Genomic DNA, 13662 nt, shown 5'->3' with positions numbered 1-13662 from the left:
GGCAGCTTCGGATCATGTTATTATGACTGGCCAAAGAAACATTGTCTGCCATTCTAGGTGGTCTCTCTATTTACGGAAGCTCCGGCCTCACCTTTCTTCCCCAACCCTGCCGAGACAGGCACAGCATCAGCTGATGCATACCTATAAGATACACAAGATAGTAACTACTGACTTATCATTAGCCCCAAGATCTCACTCAACTAACCCATTCCACCCGGCGTGGGGTTCAGCGTTGTGCCACTTTGCTACGACGGTGTTGCCTAATCGGGACACAAGCCGAGTGGCGTCTTGGACGGAACCGACAGCCCCAAGATAACTCGGCCGGTCCGTTGCTGGACTCACAACAAATACAGCGGCAGCCTGGTCTCCTCGATGACAGGACTTCCCCGCTCTGTGGGTATTACCCCAGTATTCCCAATCTTGGGGAATGCTCGTTCGGTCCAGGGGCTGAAGCTGGTAGGTCGGAACCAGGGCAAAATAGGTAGGTGGCTGACTGCTGTACAAATCGACTAAAGAGAGTTGGGTCTTCTATCTAGAACAGGCGGGCGCCAGATTGAGACTTTTGTAAATGTGGTCACTAATACGAGGGATTCTACGCTTGAGATAGGTAGGTTGAAGTGAATAGCTGTGGCTATTCTCGCCTCTTCAAGCGAAGTTGAGTTGAGGTCCGTAAACTTTGTAGCCAAGCACTGTGACTAAGTTAACGATAAGAGGCTTAGCTTGCTTTGGTCGGACCCCAACTTGCAAGGAAGAACCTGCACTGTCCATCTTCACGCTTCAATCACCGGACTAGCCTCCTCCAGCGGTATGCTCGTGAGGGAGGACAGTATATAAGTCAGGAAAGACGGACTTGGCTTGCCACATTCATCAAGCGAGTCCTGCATTCTCCACGTGTTCTCGCTGGGGGGGATATTCGACGCCTGATTCAGCAGTACACCATCCCGCCATCCTCATCACCATGTCGCAGCCACAGTTTACGCAACCTCAGGCTCGACGGCCCGACTCTGCCTCGTCGGGCTTGGAGGCCAATTCTCACGCCATCGACATCGCTACGGACCGTATAGACCGGCCCTTCAGCACTCTCTCGGCCATGTCGGTCGGAGCGACGACGACAAACAGCGCGATAGGAGTCATCCTCAGCTTCTATACGACTCTCTCATATGGCGGCTCTGTGCTGCTCTTCTATGGCTTCCTAGCCATGGCGTTTGTCGGTCTCTGCACAGCTGTTACATTGGGCGAACTTACTGCTGGTCATCCGGATGTGGGCGGTCAATACGTCTGGGCCGCCAGGATGTCGCCTCATGGATGCCGTCGGTTCTTGTCCTACGTATGCGCACTCCTCAGTTGGGGAGGAGCCGTCTGTGTCGGGGCGGCGACGTGTCTCATTGCACCTCTGCTTGTCTTCCAGGCCGTCGCATTTTTCGACCCCAGCTTCGAGTACAAGCCGTGGATGGGTTTCCTCGCATACCAAGGCGTCAACTTGATCACCCTCATCCCAAGCCTCTTTGAGCACCTGCTACCCAAGGTCTCTCAATCTCTCCTGGTATTCACAGGATGTATTCTTTTGGCGCTCTTTATTGGCTTCTTCGCAGCAGCCGACGACCGCCAGTCGGCCGAGTCATTCTTCACCAACTTCTACAATACGTCTGGATGGCCAGCAGGTGTGGCTGTCTTGATTGGCATGAACAGTCTCAACTGGTGCTTCTCGTGCCTCGACAGTGTGGTTCATCTCTCTGAGGAGATTCCAAACCCGCGACGCAACATCCCACGAGCATTGATGTGGTCTATCGTCGTTGGAGCCGTCACTGGCGTTCTCATCATCTTCGCCTTCATCATCAACAACACCGACTACGAGACCCGGAACTCGGCGATCCCCATGATCTACTACACATTCAACAGTAAGGGGGCTGCCATTGCTCTTTTGGCGCTGCTCTTCGTGTCCACCATCGGCGCCCAATGGGGTATTCACGTCTGGCAGTCCCGCCTGGCGTGGTCCATTGGCATGAACAAGGGGTTGCCCATGCACGACCATCTCTCCCGGGTTACTGGAGCTCCTTTTGGCACGCCAATATGGGCCTTGCTCTTTTCGGCAGCGGTGACGAGCGTCCTTGGTTGTCTCTACCTTGCTTCAGAGAGAGCCTTCAACTCCTTCACTGGTGCCGGGCTCCTGTTTCAATACTTTAGCTACGTCATCCCCGTCATCATGCTTCACTATCGAGGCCGCGGTTCTTTTCCTCACGGTGACTTTTGGTTCCCTCGTTTTGGATTTGTCGCCAATTTCGTCATGTGCGCCTGGGCTGTTGTCGCACTGGTCTTTTACTGCTTTCCTTACTCCTTTCCTGTGGCGACAGCTGAGATGAACTACGTCTCGGTTGTAGTCTGTGTTTTCCTCTTCATGATCTTGATTAGCTGGTTCTCGTATGGCCGGAAGCACTTTACTTTCCCTGAGCTGGAGGAGATTGAGGGGAGGGAACTCCACATCACTTCGCATAGTGACATGCCTAGGCCTCAACATGTCAAGTCATAGTCCATGACGTGTTAGGTTTGGACGGATGAAGGGGCTAGGGGAACAATAACTATGGCTAGCTCTTTGGACATGAATTGAATGGTTATCATTGTTGAACTAGTAGCTGGTCGAATTTCCCTTCCTAGAGCATGATACATCTTCCAAGTCCATTGTTTGCAAATATGTTCAGCTCCATGTGAAGCTAATCATGCATCGAAGGGCTGCACGGTCCTGCTGAGTCATTCAATTAATCCATATCGCCATCAACTATCTACAGCTTGTGGTCTGAAGATGCTTGGTTCTGGTGCCGGGGTATCGTCATGGCCCAAAACTCCTCTACTGTCTGCAACTCAGCGTCCTTGCCAGTGCGACCACGAGCCTTGGCGCCAATGGCCTTCAGAGTCTTCATGTCTGTCAGATCAAGTGGCTTGTTGCCACAGTAGTTACCCTTGACCCAGTGACAGTAGCCAAAGAGCCCGTTGACCTCCTTGGTCTTGCCCTGGGTCTTGGTCTTGAGAGCTCCCTCGGGGATGACGCGACGGGCACGCTTAGTGCCGCTGACCTTGTTGTATGCATCGACGAGGTCCTGGAAGCTGCGAGGGTCTGATACAGCCCAAACTGTCTTGCCATCCCAAGGTTCAGGGTCAACGAATACACCGAGGACAGCGTCGCCGTAATCGTGCTCCACGGCGGTCCATGGGACCACCTCAGGATCGTTGCCCATCGGTGGGACCTTGAGCGACAGGAAGCCCTCCTCGTCTGGCCTCTGTGCTAATCCACCAAATGCGTCCACATAGGTGTCAAGCCAGAAGACCTCCAGGACCCAGCCCAAGTTGACGTTGGTTGTAGTCTTGAAGCCAGCAGTCTTGGCGTAGTCGGAAATGGCTTCCTTGTTGTCAAAGGAGAGGATGGGAACCTCCCCGTTGGTGATTTTGGACGCGGCAGGAAGGTTCTGAAAGACGAAGTGGTCGACGCCTTGGCGGATTGCAGCGTCAATGATAATGCGACCCATTTCCGACTCGGGAGGACCAATCTCGTTCTTGAAGTTGATGTCGTCCGAGTTGGTATTTACCCATAGGCCCCAGCAGCCCTTGAAGGCGGCATCGAGTTCCTTGGGGTTCCAGGAGTCGGCTTTGACGACTTCAATACCGCTGTCGGCAAACTCCTTGGCCTTCCCTGTCGTGGGATCACGCGAGGTGACTCGGACATGGAACAGCTGACTCTCGTGTAGAGCTGCGACGACGGCTTCGCCGATGTTTCCAGTCCCGCCAACCACGGCGATGATCCTTTTCTCTGAGGCACTCATGTTAAGAATGTCTTTGGCTTTGTTGTAGAACGGGTTCTCGACTTAGAGTGAACCAACTAAGAATGAAGGGACAAGGGGTTGAGATTGATGGTGGGAGGCTTTCGTGAAGCTTATCGGGGGCCCTAAAGAGTCGGACGCATTTATGAGGGGTAGAGGAAATGGAATCATATGATTACCAACCATTGATTGCCGTGCCCGGTGCTGCATTGTATCATAGATTGTCGGCGAGGAGAGAAGAAGCGCCTCTACAACCCTCGACTTTCCGTTTCTGGCCATGAAGCGAGCTCCGAGTGGGCGGAGATGCCCCTCCTTGGGGGCTGCATGCCCCACTTGCCATCGGCCGGAGCGCCGTGGCTGCGGCGGAGGGTTCCGAAGGAGGGGAAGCGCATTGAGTAGAGAAAGAGATTCGCGGGGAAGGGTCCGATGAAGGGTCCGATACTGGCAGGATGTAGACTTCCTGATTGACCCGATCCATTTGTCCTGCCTTCTTCATTTGTCGCCTAAGCGAGCGATGAATGAACAATGTGCTTCCTGGCCGGCTTGATATATACCGGGCCTTCAACTCGTGCACCGTGACTCCATCACCGTGTCAACAGCCATCAGCCCTCCAATCTTGCCTCAGGCACTCGTTCTGTCAAACAAAGCCACAGTCTCAAGGCCATATCCACGCGTCTGCCAAGATGGGATCCATCCCAGAAGTTCTCAACGTCGATGCCCTTGTTGTCGGGGCCGGTGTTGCTGGAATCTATTCCACCTACCGACTATCGCGCGCCGGTCTCAATGTCCATTGCATCGACACGGCCGGCGATGTCGGTGGCACCTGGTACTGGAATACCTATCCGGGCGCCATGAGCGACACCGAGACCTACCTCTATCGCTATTCATGGGACAAGGAGGATCTTCGTTCTTATCCGTGGTCCAACCACTACGTCTACCAGCCCGAGATCCTCCAGTATCTACGCCACGTCGTCGAGCGCCATGACCTCCGAAAGTACATACGATTTGATACTGAGATGCGAAAGGCTGTTTGGGATGATCAAAGATCAATCTGGGTCATCTCCTGCTCTGGGGATCTGGTCATTCACACCCGTTACTTGGTCAATTGTCTGGGCCTCCTCTCTAAACCCAATTATCCCGACATTAAGGGTATCTCATCCTTTTCTGGTGACCTCATCCATACGGCCAAGTGGGATCACTCTGTCGAGCTGCAAGGCAAGACAGTCGGCATCATTGGGAATGGATCCACGGGCGTTCAGGTCATGACGGCCATCGCCCCCAAAGTCAGCCGTCTTGTCTCCTTCCAGAGACACCCCCAGTACTCGGTCCCTAGCGGACAGGGTCCTATCGCTCCTGGTTATCGCGACAAGATCAACCAGAATTACGACCAGATCTGGAAGGATGTCTGGGCGTCCTCCACGGCGTTTGGAGTACCGGAGACAACAAGGAAGACAATGGAGGCCACGCCCGAAGAACGCCAACAGGCTTTCCAAGAGGTCTGGGACCAAGGAAACGGCTTCCGCTTCATGTTCAGCGCATTTGGTGATCTGACGACAAACCTCGAAGCCAACGAAGAAGCCTGCAAGTTCCTCCGCGGCAAGATCGACGAGATCGTCAAGGATCCCCGCAAGGCCAAGGCCCTCAAGCCTTGTGATCTTTATGCCCGACGACCTCTTTGCGATACCGGTTACTACCAAATATTCAACCGCGACAATGTGGACATTGTCGACCTTCGGGAAACAGCCATAGAGAGGATTGCCCCGGAAGGAATCGTGACAGCCGATGGCACCTTGCACCGCCTTGATGTGCTCATCTTTGCTACGGGATTTGACGCCATTGAAGGCAACTATCTTCGCATTCAGATCACTGGACGCGACGGAAAATCGATTCAGAAGCATTGGGAAACAGGGCCCACGGCCTACGGTGCTGTGGCCTGCTCCGGGTTCCCCAACATGTTTCTTGTGTCGGGGCCGCAAGGCGCATTTGCAAACTTCCCAGTGGTCATCGAGAGTGAGGTTGACTTTATCACCGAGTGTATCCTCCACTCGGAAAAGAAGGAGTCCCATCGGGTCGAGGTCTCAGCCAAGGCCGAGCAGCAGTGGAGCGAGCTGTGCGACCAGCTTGTTGAGGGGTCACTGTTCAAGACGACTGCAAGCTGGATCTTTGGATCTAATGTCGAGGGACGCAAGTCGAGCACCAAGTTTTACTTTGGAGGGTTGAATCGCTATCGTGAGTGGACTCGCAAGGAGGCTGCTGCTGGTTTTCCCGGGTTTTCATGAACATGTCATTAGACCAAGTTGGAGTGACGTAGCATGGGTAGACAGACAAACAAGGCCGATTTCACTTTGTTCAACGATAAGCTTGCTTCAATGGATACGTCAAGTGCTGTGGAGGTAAGCTCAAGTTACCAAGGGACTCTGCTCCAAGCTCTGCCCATGTTGTGCGCTCGCTCTTGGCCGTGACAAATGCCGGCCTGTGACGCAGAGGAAGCCTCTACTGGCGTCATCCCCTTCGGCCAGTGTCAATCAATGCCGTCTGTGGGGAAATGCTCATGCTCCGACATTACCCCTCCCTCCCTTCTTGAGCGTCGATACGATCTACCAAGATGAAAACACGCTTCGCTTCCCCACCAAGTTGGTCCATGTACCTAGCCCAAGGTATTACCACTTTGGGACACATCGCGAGAGTCTCCAGCACATCGCGTCTCAATTAGTAAGTACTCCGCGTGTAGTCGGAATTAGTGACCGTTATTTATCTCAGATCTGTCAATAAGAACATTCCTTCCCATCGACCATCTCGCAGTATCACTCAACCTTGGTGCAGAATACAAACATGGCTTCCTCTTTGTTCACGACGCTGACAGCCCCCAACGCGCGCTCGTTCGAGCAGCCCTTGGGACTCTTCATCAACAATGAATGGCGCGCAGCAAAGTCAGGCGACAGCATCACTGTCGTGAGCCCGATGTAAGTCACTGAATTTGCTCTCTCATTCCCACGAAATATGGGAGCCAACTAATGCCATCAACCCTTGTCAGAAATGAGCAAGAAATTGTCAAGGTTCACGCTGCCGGCGAACAAGATGTCGATGACGCCGTCAAGGCAGCCCGGGCAGCCTTCAAGGGCCCGTGGTCAAAAATCAGTGGCACAGAACGTGGCGAGCTGCTGAGGAAGCTGGCCGATCTGGCTGAAGAGCAGACCGACACACTGGCCACCATTGACACTTGGAACAATGGTATGTTCTTGCCAGCGCGACTGGAACCAAAATCTGGCTGACCCGTACAGGAAAGCGCTTGTCTTCGGCCAAGGGTGACGTGAGCGAGCTGACCTCGGTACTTCGCTTTTACGCTGGATTCGCCGACAAGCTATACGGCCAGGGTATGTCTCCAACTGCCCACATCTCCTCTAGATACTGACCTTTTTGTCAATGTAGTCATCAACACCACAGAGAGCAAGTTCGCATATACGAGCCGAGAACCCATTGGCGTGTGCGGTCAAATCATCCCCTGGAACTACCCTCTGGGAATGGCGGCCTGGAAGCTGGCCCCGGCCCTGGCAGCCGGCAACACCATTGTCTTGAAACCAGCTGAGCAGACGCCGCTGTCTGTCTTGGTCTTTGCTACGCTTATTGAGAAGGCCGGTTTCCCTCCTGGGGTTATCAACATCGTCAACGGATTTGGCCGCACTGCCGGCGCCAGCCTGGCTGGACACGTGGGGGTAGACAAGGTAGCCTTTACAGGGTCTACCAACACTGGTCGAGAGATCATGAAGCTCGCAGCCACCAACCTCAAGGAGATAACCCTCGAGACGGGCGGGAAGTCTCCGCTTATCGTGTTTGAGGACGCCGAACTTGACAACGCCTCGAAATGGGCTCATTATGGTATCATGGCAAACCAAGGCCAGATCTGCACGGCTACGAGCAGGATTCTTGTTCACAAAAACATTTACGACAAGTTCATTGACCTCTTCACCAACCGGGTCAAGCAGACTTCCAAGGTCGGGGATCCTTTTGATGCCGGGACATTCCAAGGACCCCAAGTCAGCAAGGCTCAGTACGATCGAGTCTTGTCGTACATTGAAGAGGGTAAGCGAGAAGGCGCGACTCTTAGCTTCGGTGGTAAGCCTCACCACGGTGTCGACGGCAAGGGATTCTTTATTGAGCCTACTGTCTTCACTGACGTCAAGGACGACATGAAGATCTATCGCGAGGAGGTGTTTGGACCACTGGTTGCCATAAGCTCCTTTTCGACCGAGGACGAAGCCATTGAGCGTGCCAATGATACGTTCTATGGACTTGGCGCCGCCATCTTTACGGAAAACATCACACGTGCACACGAAGTTGCCAAGAGGATCGAGGCCGGAAGTGAGTTATAGCGCATTCCTCTTCCAGAGCGGGTACTGACCCCCATTTAACAGTGGTTTGGATCAACAGCAGTAATGACTCTGACTTTCGAATCCCCTTTGGGGGCGTGAAGCAGAGTGGCATTGGCAGAGAGCTGGGTGAAGCTGGCATCACAGCGTATACTACCGTCAAGGCTGTTCACGTAAATCTAAGCAATAAGCTGTGAGAGCATCGGGACTTTGGAAGGCTCAAGACAAGTGCTTGGTGAGCATGAATGGGATTCTACACTGAAGGGGAGTTGGGGCCGTCCATTGGTGCTCTGTCGCATTTATAGGCTCAAGATAGCAAAACAGAGAAACTGTTGAGGTAATGACGCCATGTGCTTTGAGTTAAATTCCAGGGAAACTTGTGGCCACACTTGACAGTTTTGTCCTCTTAAAAGGCTCAGAAGCATCTGAGGTGAATGGGTGCGATCATGTTTGAACAGTTTAAAAATACCATGTTGGGCCTGTCCAAGGTGTACTCTTGGACTTATCCTATCCAGTTCAACCTACTATAGGAACATTACCGCCGCGTTGGAGGATTATATCATGTCACATCAAGTTTATATAAAGCTAGATCTCCCCCTTCACTTGCTTGTCATAACCTCAGTGTGGCGGCCACTCGTGGAAGCCTGTGGCTGTGGCAGTTATGCGTCTTATACGAAGGCGGGCGACCTTTATAAATATATGAATGTCTTGTTCCACTACTAGAGGCTCTACCCAAACTATCTCGTCATTCAAATGCCTCAGTAAAAGGATCCCTCGCAGTTGAAGCTGGATGCCTTGCTCACATCCCCATGACCCTTGTACTTGGCCATCCTGGGATACATGCAGATGGGTCTGCTGGCCGCGTTATCTACAGAGTGAGCAATGATATGATCAGGGGCCTTGCCATTCTCCACCCAGTTTACAAGAAGCTCAAGCCACTCTTCGACAGTCGGGATGGGCGGGTTGCCACTTCCCGCAACACCTGAGGCCCTGATACAATGATCCTGACCGGGAACCAGGAAGAGCCGGTGAAAGTCATCAACCTTGTCACGACCAATCACGCCGGCTGACTTGTGATAGTAACTGATGGAGCTTTGAGGAGCGACACCAGGGTCGGCGAGGGCGTGGTAGGTGATCATCTTGGCGCCAGCCTTCTTTGCGGGCCGCAAATCAGGGTCGTTGGAAGCCATCTGGAAGTTCTCTGCATCGATGCGTTCAAGATCCAATATGGCTTTTGCATACTTTTCATATGACCAGGTCGCCCACGCATCGGTGCTGTTTGCGAGAGGATGGTTCCAGCTGTCGGGAGCTAGAGAGGGATCCTTGAGCATGACGGCAAACATGTTACCGACGATAAAGCGCTTCTGCAGAGCAAAGGCAATCAGGGTGCCTCGAAGCTTTCCCCACCAGAGTTGATCGCTTGCCAGCTTTGGATCGGTACCTGTTGACACGGAAGGGTCGGGAATGGAACCGTTCAAAGTCGGGCCGTACCAGATTTGGTTGATGGCCTCCAGCTGACGTTTGGTGAAGGCCCAATCCTGTGTGCAGTTGCCTCCCTCCTCGACCGATAAGAGCGAAAGGTCTTTTGTCGGATCATAGTGGTTGCTGTTGATCTTGCTAAAGTAGCCGTCGTGCTTGCCAGTGACATCAGTGTCGCCATTTTGAAGAGCCCGCTGCACCACCACCTCCAGTTGGATATCCGTGAATGAGGTTTCTTGATGCAAATGGTTGTTCATTACAATGAATGGATGGCCCAAGGATGGAAAAAGACGTCCTTGGTTGATTGAGGGGCAAGCAGAGAGGTATCCGTCATAGTCGCCGGGAAATTGCTGAATCGTCTTGTACACGCCACGACCGCCCGTAGAGCAGCCATAGATGTACGAGTATCGAGCAGGCTTTCCATAATAGGCCTTTGCTATAGCCTTGGACTTGACAGACAGAAGATGCGTAGCTTGCCAATTGGCGTTCTTCCAGCCCTCCATGTTCCAAGTTCCATCATCATTGAGCAGCCATTGCATATCTTCGATGCCTCTTGGGTTGGACTGGCCTCCGTTGGTGACTCCCGACACGTATCCAAGCTCCGAGGCCATCTGTGACGTGTATCGTCCCTTCCAGGTCTCAGACGATGAGGCGTTGAGTGCAACAACCTGGACATCACCCTGGAAGCCACCAGCAACGTGGCTGTAGATGCGTCCGTTCCAGGCGAGGGGGTCAGGGAACCAGATCTCAAGGCCAACGTCTGTGCCGGAGTTGGGCGAGGGTTGTTCAGGTGCGTCGCTACCGTTGGTCCGTATGAAGAACTTGACCACCGTCACGCCCTGCTGGGCTCGGGGTACCCTGAGAATGGGCAGACCTTCAGGGTCTCGGGTTGGGAGAGTGAACTCGCCCGGTTCAAAATGGCGGACTAGGAGGATACGCGCGCTGGTATCATTGCCAAGAACATCGTTGAGGGCCGAGTTCATTCGCGACTCGAAGCCGGAGCTGCAGATGGCGGCGCCCACCAGCGAGAGTAGGGTGCCAAGCCGCAGTAGTGACGCAGGAGTGGTGACCCAGCGCATCATGATATGCCAAGAGGAAGTTGCAGAGTGGTTCGATTCCTGATTGAGTGGTGCTGAGACGTTCTGAGTTGCTGCAGAGGGTGGCAGTCGAGCCTATTCTTTTGTAGTCTCTTCCTAACTACACTCAAGGTCGGTCCCGACCCCCGCATGACCAAGATATTGAGATGCTACATCAGGACTCCCGCTCACTTGCAGGCTCCAGGCCATGATCGGGCCCGATTGTGTATTACCTCCCAGGTCAGTCGTTGATCCGAAGCCAAGTGAAGCATGACGCTCTATGCTAGATAGAGCAGGTATCAAGGTCCGGCGCTAGATCCGGAAGAAAGCAATAGAACAGGATACGAGTTCTAGCGTTGTCGATGGCCTGAGCTAGCTACCAAGCGGTCGTTAGATCAACGTTTATTACGCCCGCCGCGGGGTTTGGCACGGATCTTGCTCGGTCCCTGTAGCTTCACCGAAGATACCAGCGGCACCAAGGGCCTAGTAATCACGCGGCAGTGTCTACGTGAATTCGGAGATAGAGGCCAACGTTAGCCAGCGTGACTTTAGTTGTGTTATGGCTGTATTATTTCCATTGGGCTGTTTGGAAGCTAGGTCCCCCCCCCACCGCTTGTTTGAGCCCTTTGATCGAGCGACTTTCCACTTTGGGATGATGTACGACATTGGCTGGGCTGGCAGTGTTCACTACCAATTGATGATTGGGTATCGTATCAGGGGCAGCCAGCTGTGGAGGACACGAGTGCAAACGCCAGGTCTTGAGCGATCGAAGGTGGACCTCGCGAAATGGCCGAAAGAGGAAACTCACTGACGTCAGCTCTGATCTCGCAACACAGCATTCCAGTTACCTACTACGGTCGCAAGGGTACAGTAAGTAGGGGCCATATCTACACCAGTTTAGAACTCACTTTTATGGCACCACACAGTCAAGACTGTGTGAGGCTCTAGGCTATCGATGACAGTAGAGAGGCCTAATCGTGAATTGACACGGGGACACCAACCTGACCATTGTAATTTCAGCCTCTACAGGCTGATCTGTCCAGCCTTGCCTCGGCGACATACTGTTTCGCTAAGTTACGCCTTCATGGAACCGATCGTCACCGACTTGATGACTTGGTACTCCTCCAGGCCATATTTGCTCCCTTCTCTTCCAAAACCACTCTCTTTAATCCCACCAAAAGGTGTTTCCGCTGCACTGATAGCCCCCGTATTCACCCCGATCATGCCGGCCTCTAGGGCGTTGGCCACTCGGAGAACACGATGCAGGTTCCGGGAGAAGAAGTAGCTAGCCAAGCCGAAAGGCGTGTTGTTCGCAAGATGGATAACTTCCTCTTCATCTTTGAAGCTGAAGATTGCGGCCAATGGACCAAATGTTTCCTCGCGAGCCACTGCCATATCGGTGGTCGCATTCTTGATGATGGTGGGTTCAAAGAAGTACCCGTTGCCAAGGCGAGAGGGGCGTCTGCCGCCAAAGACAAGCTCTCCACCGTGCTCTAGAGCATCCTGAACATGCGCAGCGACCTTTTCGACCGACGATTCGTTCACCAGGGGCCCTTGGGTGACATCTTCTTCGAGACCAAACCCTAGTTTCAGCTGACGGACCTGCTCTGTTAATCGTCTGGCAAACTCGTCGACAACCGATTCATGCACAAAGAGTCGGTTGGCACACTATTGAGGCTACATTTAGTATTGGAAAGCCATGTTGCTGCTTCGAGGGACTTACGACACAAGTCTGGCCGGTTGCGCGAAACTTGGACTGCATCGCGCCCTTGACAGCCAGGTCCAAGTCGGCGTCATCAAAGACGATGAAGGCTGCATTGCCGCCTAGCTCCATGCTCATCTTCTTGACAGTCTTTGCGGCAAGGGAACTCAGATGCTTACCGACCTCTGTAGAGCCGGTGAAGCTCAGCTTCTTGATGATGTGGCTGGACGCGAGCTCCGACGCGGCAGCACGATCCTTGGTCGGGGCGACCTGTACGCATGCTGCTGGAATGCCGGCTCTTACAGCGAGCTTCGCTAGGGCTAGGGCCGTGAAGGGTGTTTCACTCGGTGGCTTGATCACAACTGAACATCCGGCTGCAAGAGCTGGCGCGACCTTTCTCGTTATCATGGCCGCAGGGAAGTTCCAAGGGGTTATGATGCCACAAACTCCGACTGGCTCCTTTATCGTAAAAACAGTTGCACCAGGCGTCGACGAGGGGATGACGTCTCCGTAAGAGCGTGTGGCTTCTTCAGCAAACCAGGAAACAAAGGAAGCCGCATATTCGACTTCGCTTCTGGCCTCTGCAATGGCCTTGCCGTTCTCGATTGTCAGGATTGTGGCCACTTGTGAATAAGTGTTAGTGAGAATACGACATCGGGTCCTGTTCACCTGGACAGCTCACAATCTTCCTTGTTTGCGAGAATGAGCTCGTACCAAGTCCTCAGGAGTTTGCCACGCTGAGACGCGGTGGTGGAGGTGTAGAATCTCTTTTGCGCAACATTGGCACTGACTATGGCTCGCTGAATATCTTGACGGCTGAAATTCGAGCAGTCAAGGAGGATAGAGGCCGAAGCAGGTTCGAAGACGGGGAAGGTTGAGCCTGAGGGAGCGCTTTGCCAGCGGCCTTCGATGAGACCCTGACATGTCAGCAGTGACGAGTCGCTCAGGGTTCGACCAAATCTCTCAAGGGAGTCGGTTGGAAGGCTCATCTTCAGGGCTTTTGAACGGTAATGATTGAAAAGGAGGACAGAGATCTGGTCAATGGCCAAGACAGCTGAGACGGCAGAATGAATTGTGGGCTGACAGCAGCTCGGTCTATTATCATATGAATCCTTCCGCGCTTGGCCAATGGGAGAGCATGATGAAGCAATACAAATGCCAATGGAATCTTATTCATCAAGCCTTCCAATATAAGGGCTGATTCGAGATCTTACTGAGCCGTTGGAGAG

At 53.3% G+C, this 13662-nt stretch overlaps 4 protein-coding genes and 1 pseudogene across 5 annotated transcripts, besides 1 other annotated feature; 3 read left to right on the top strand and 2 right to left on the bottom strand.

Annotated features, from left to right (window-relative positions):
- Nucleotides 1-958: 958 nt before the first annotated feature.
- Nucleotides 959-2527, top strand: NCS54_00481100 (Hypothetical protein; the record flags this gene model as incomplete). Its single annotated transcript, XM_053150334.1, has 1 exon — nt 959-2527. One exon carries the CDS (start codon nt 959-961, stop codon nt 2525-2527), a length of 1569 nt encoding a protein of 522 aa, XP_053006309.1.
- Nucleotides 2528-2777: 250 nt separating this feature from the next.
- Nucleotides 2778-3812, bottom strand: NCS54_00481000 (NmrA domain-containing protein; the record flags this gene model as incomplete). The annotated part of the gene is made up of 1 exon (XM_053150333.1): nt 2778-3812. One exon carries the CDS (start codon nt 3810-3812, stop codon nt 2778-2780), a length of 1035 nt encoding a protein of 344 aa, XP_053006308.1.
- Nucleotides 3813-4492: 680 nt separating this feature from the next.
- NCS54_00480900 (Cycloalkanone monooxygenase) lies at nt 4493-6088 on the top strand (the record flags this gene model as incomplete). Its single annotated transcript, XM_053150332.1, has 1 exon — nt 4493-6088. One exon carries the CDS (start codon nt 4493-4495, stop codon nt 6086-6088), a length of 1596 nt encoding a protein of 531 aa, XP_053006307.1.
- Nucleotides 6089-6611: 523 nt separating this feature from the next.
- Nucleotides 6612-8373, top strand: NCS54_00480800 (annotated as a pseudogene). Its single transcript has 5 exons — nt 6612-6772; nt 6844-7040; nt 7091-7183; nt 7239-8168; nt 8222-8373.
- Nucleotides 6612-8373: a sequence feature.
- A 3432-nt stretch (nt 8374-11805) lies between these two features.
- On the bottom strand, nt 11806-13422 carry NCS54_00480700 (Succinate-semialdehyde dehydrogenase; the record flags this gene model as incomplete). Its single annotated transcript, XM_053150331.1, has 3 exons — nt 11806-12399; nt 12455-13056; nt 13116-13422. 3 exons carry the CDS (start codon nt 13420-13422, stop codon nt 11806-11808), a joined length of 1503 nt encoding a protein of 500 aa, XP_053006306.1.
- Nucleotides 13423-13662: the final 240 nt, after the last annotated feature.

The sequence above is a fragment of the Fusarium falciforme genome, chromosome 4 (genome assembly GCF_026873545.1).
Source record: "Fusarium falciforme chromosome 4, complete sequence".
In the NCBI taxonomy this organism is placed as follows: Eukaryota; Fungi; Ascomycota; class Sordariomycetes; order Hypocreales; family Nectriaceae; genus Fusarium; species Fusarium falciforme.
The sequence above is the reverse complement of the archived record's forward strand: the minus strand, read 5'-3'. Positions and strand labels throughout refer to the sequence as shown.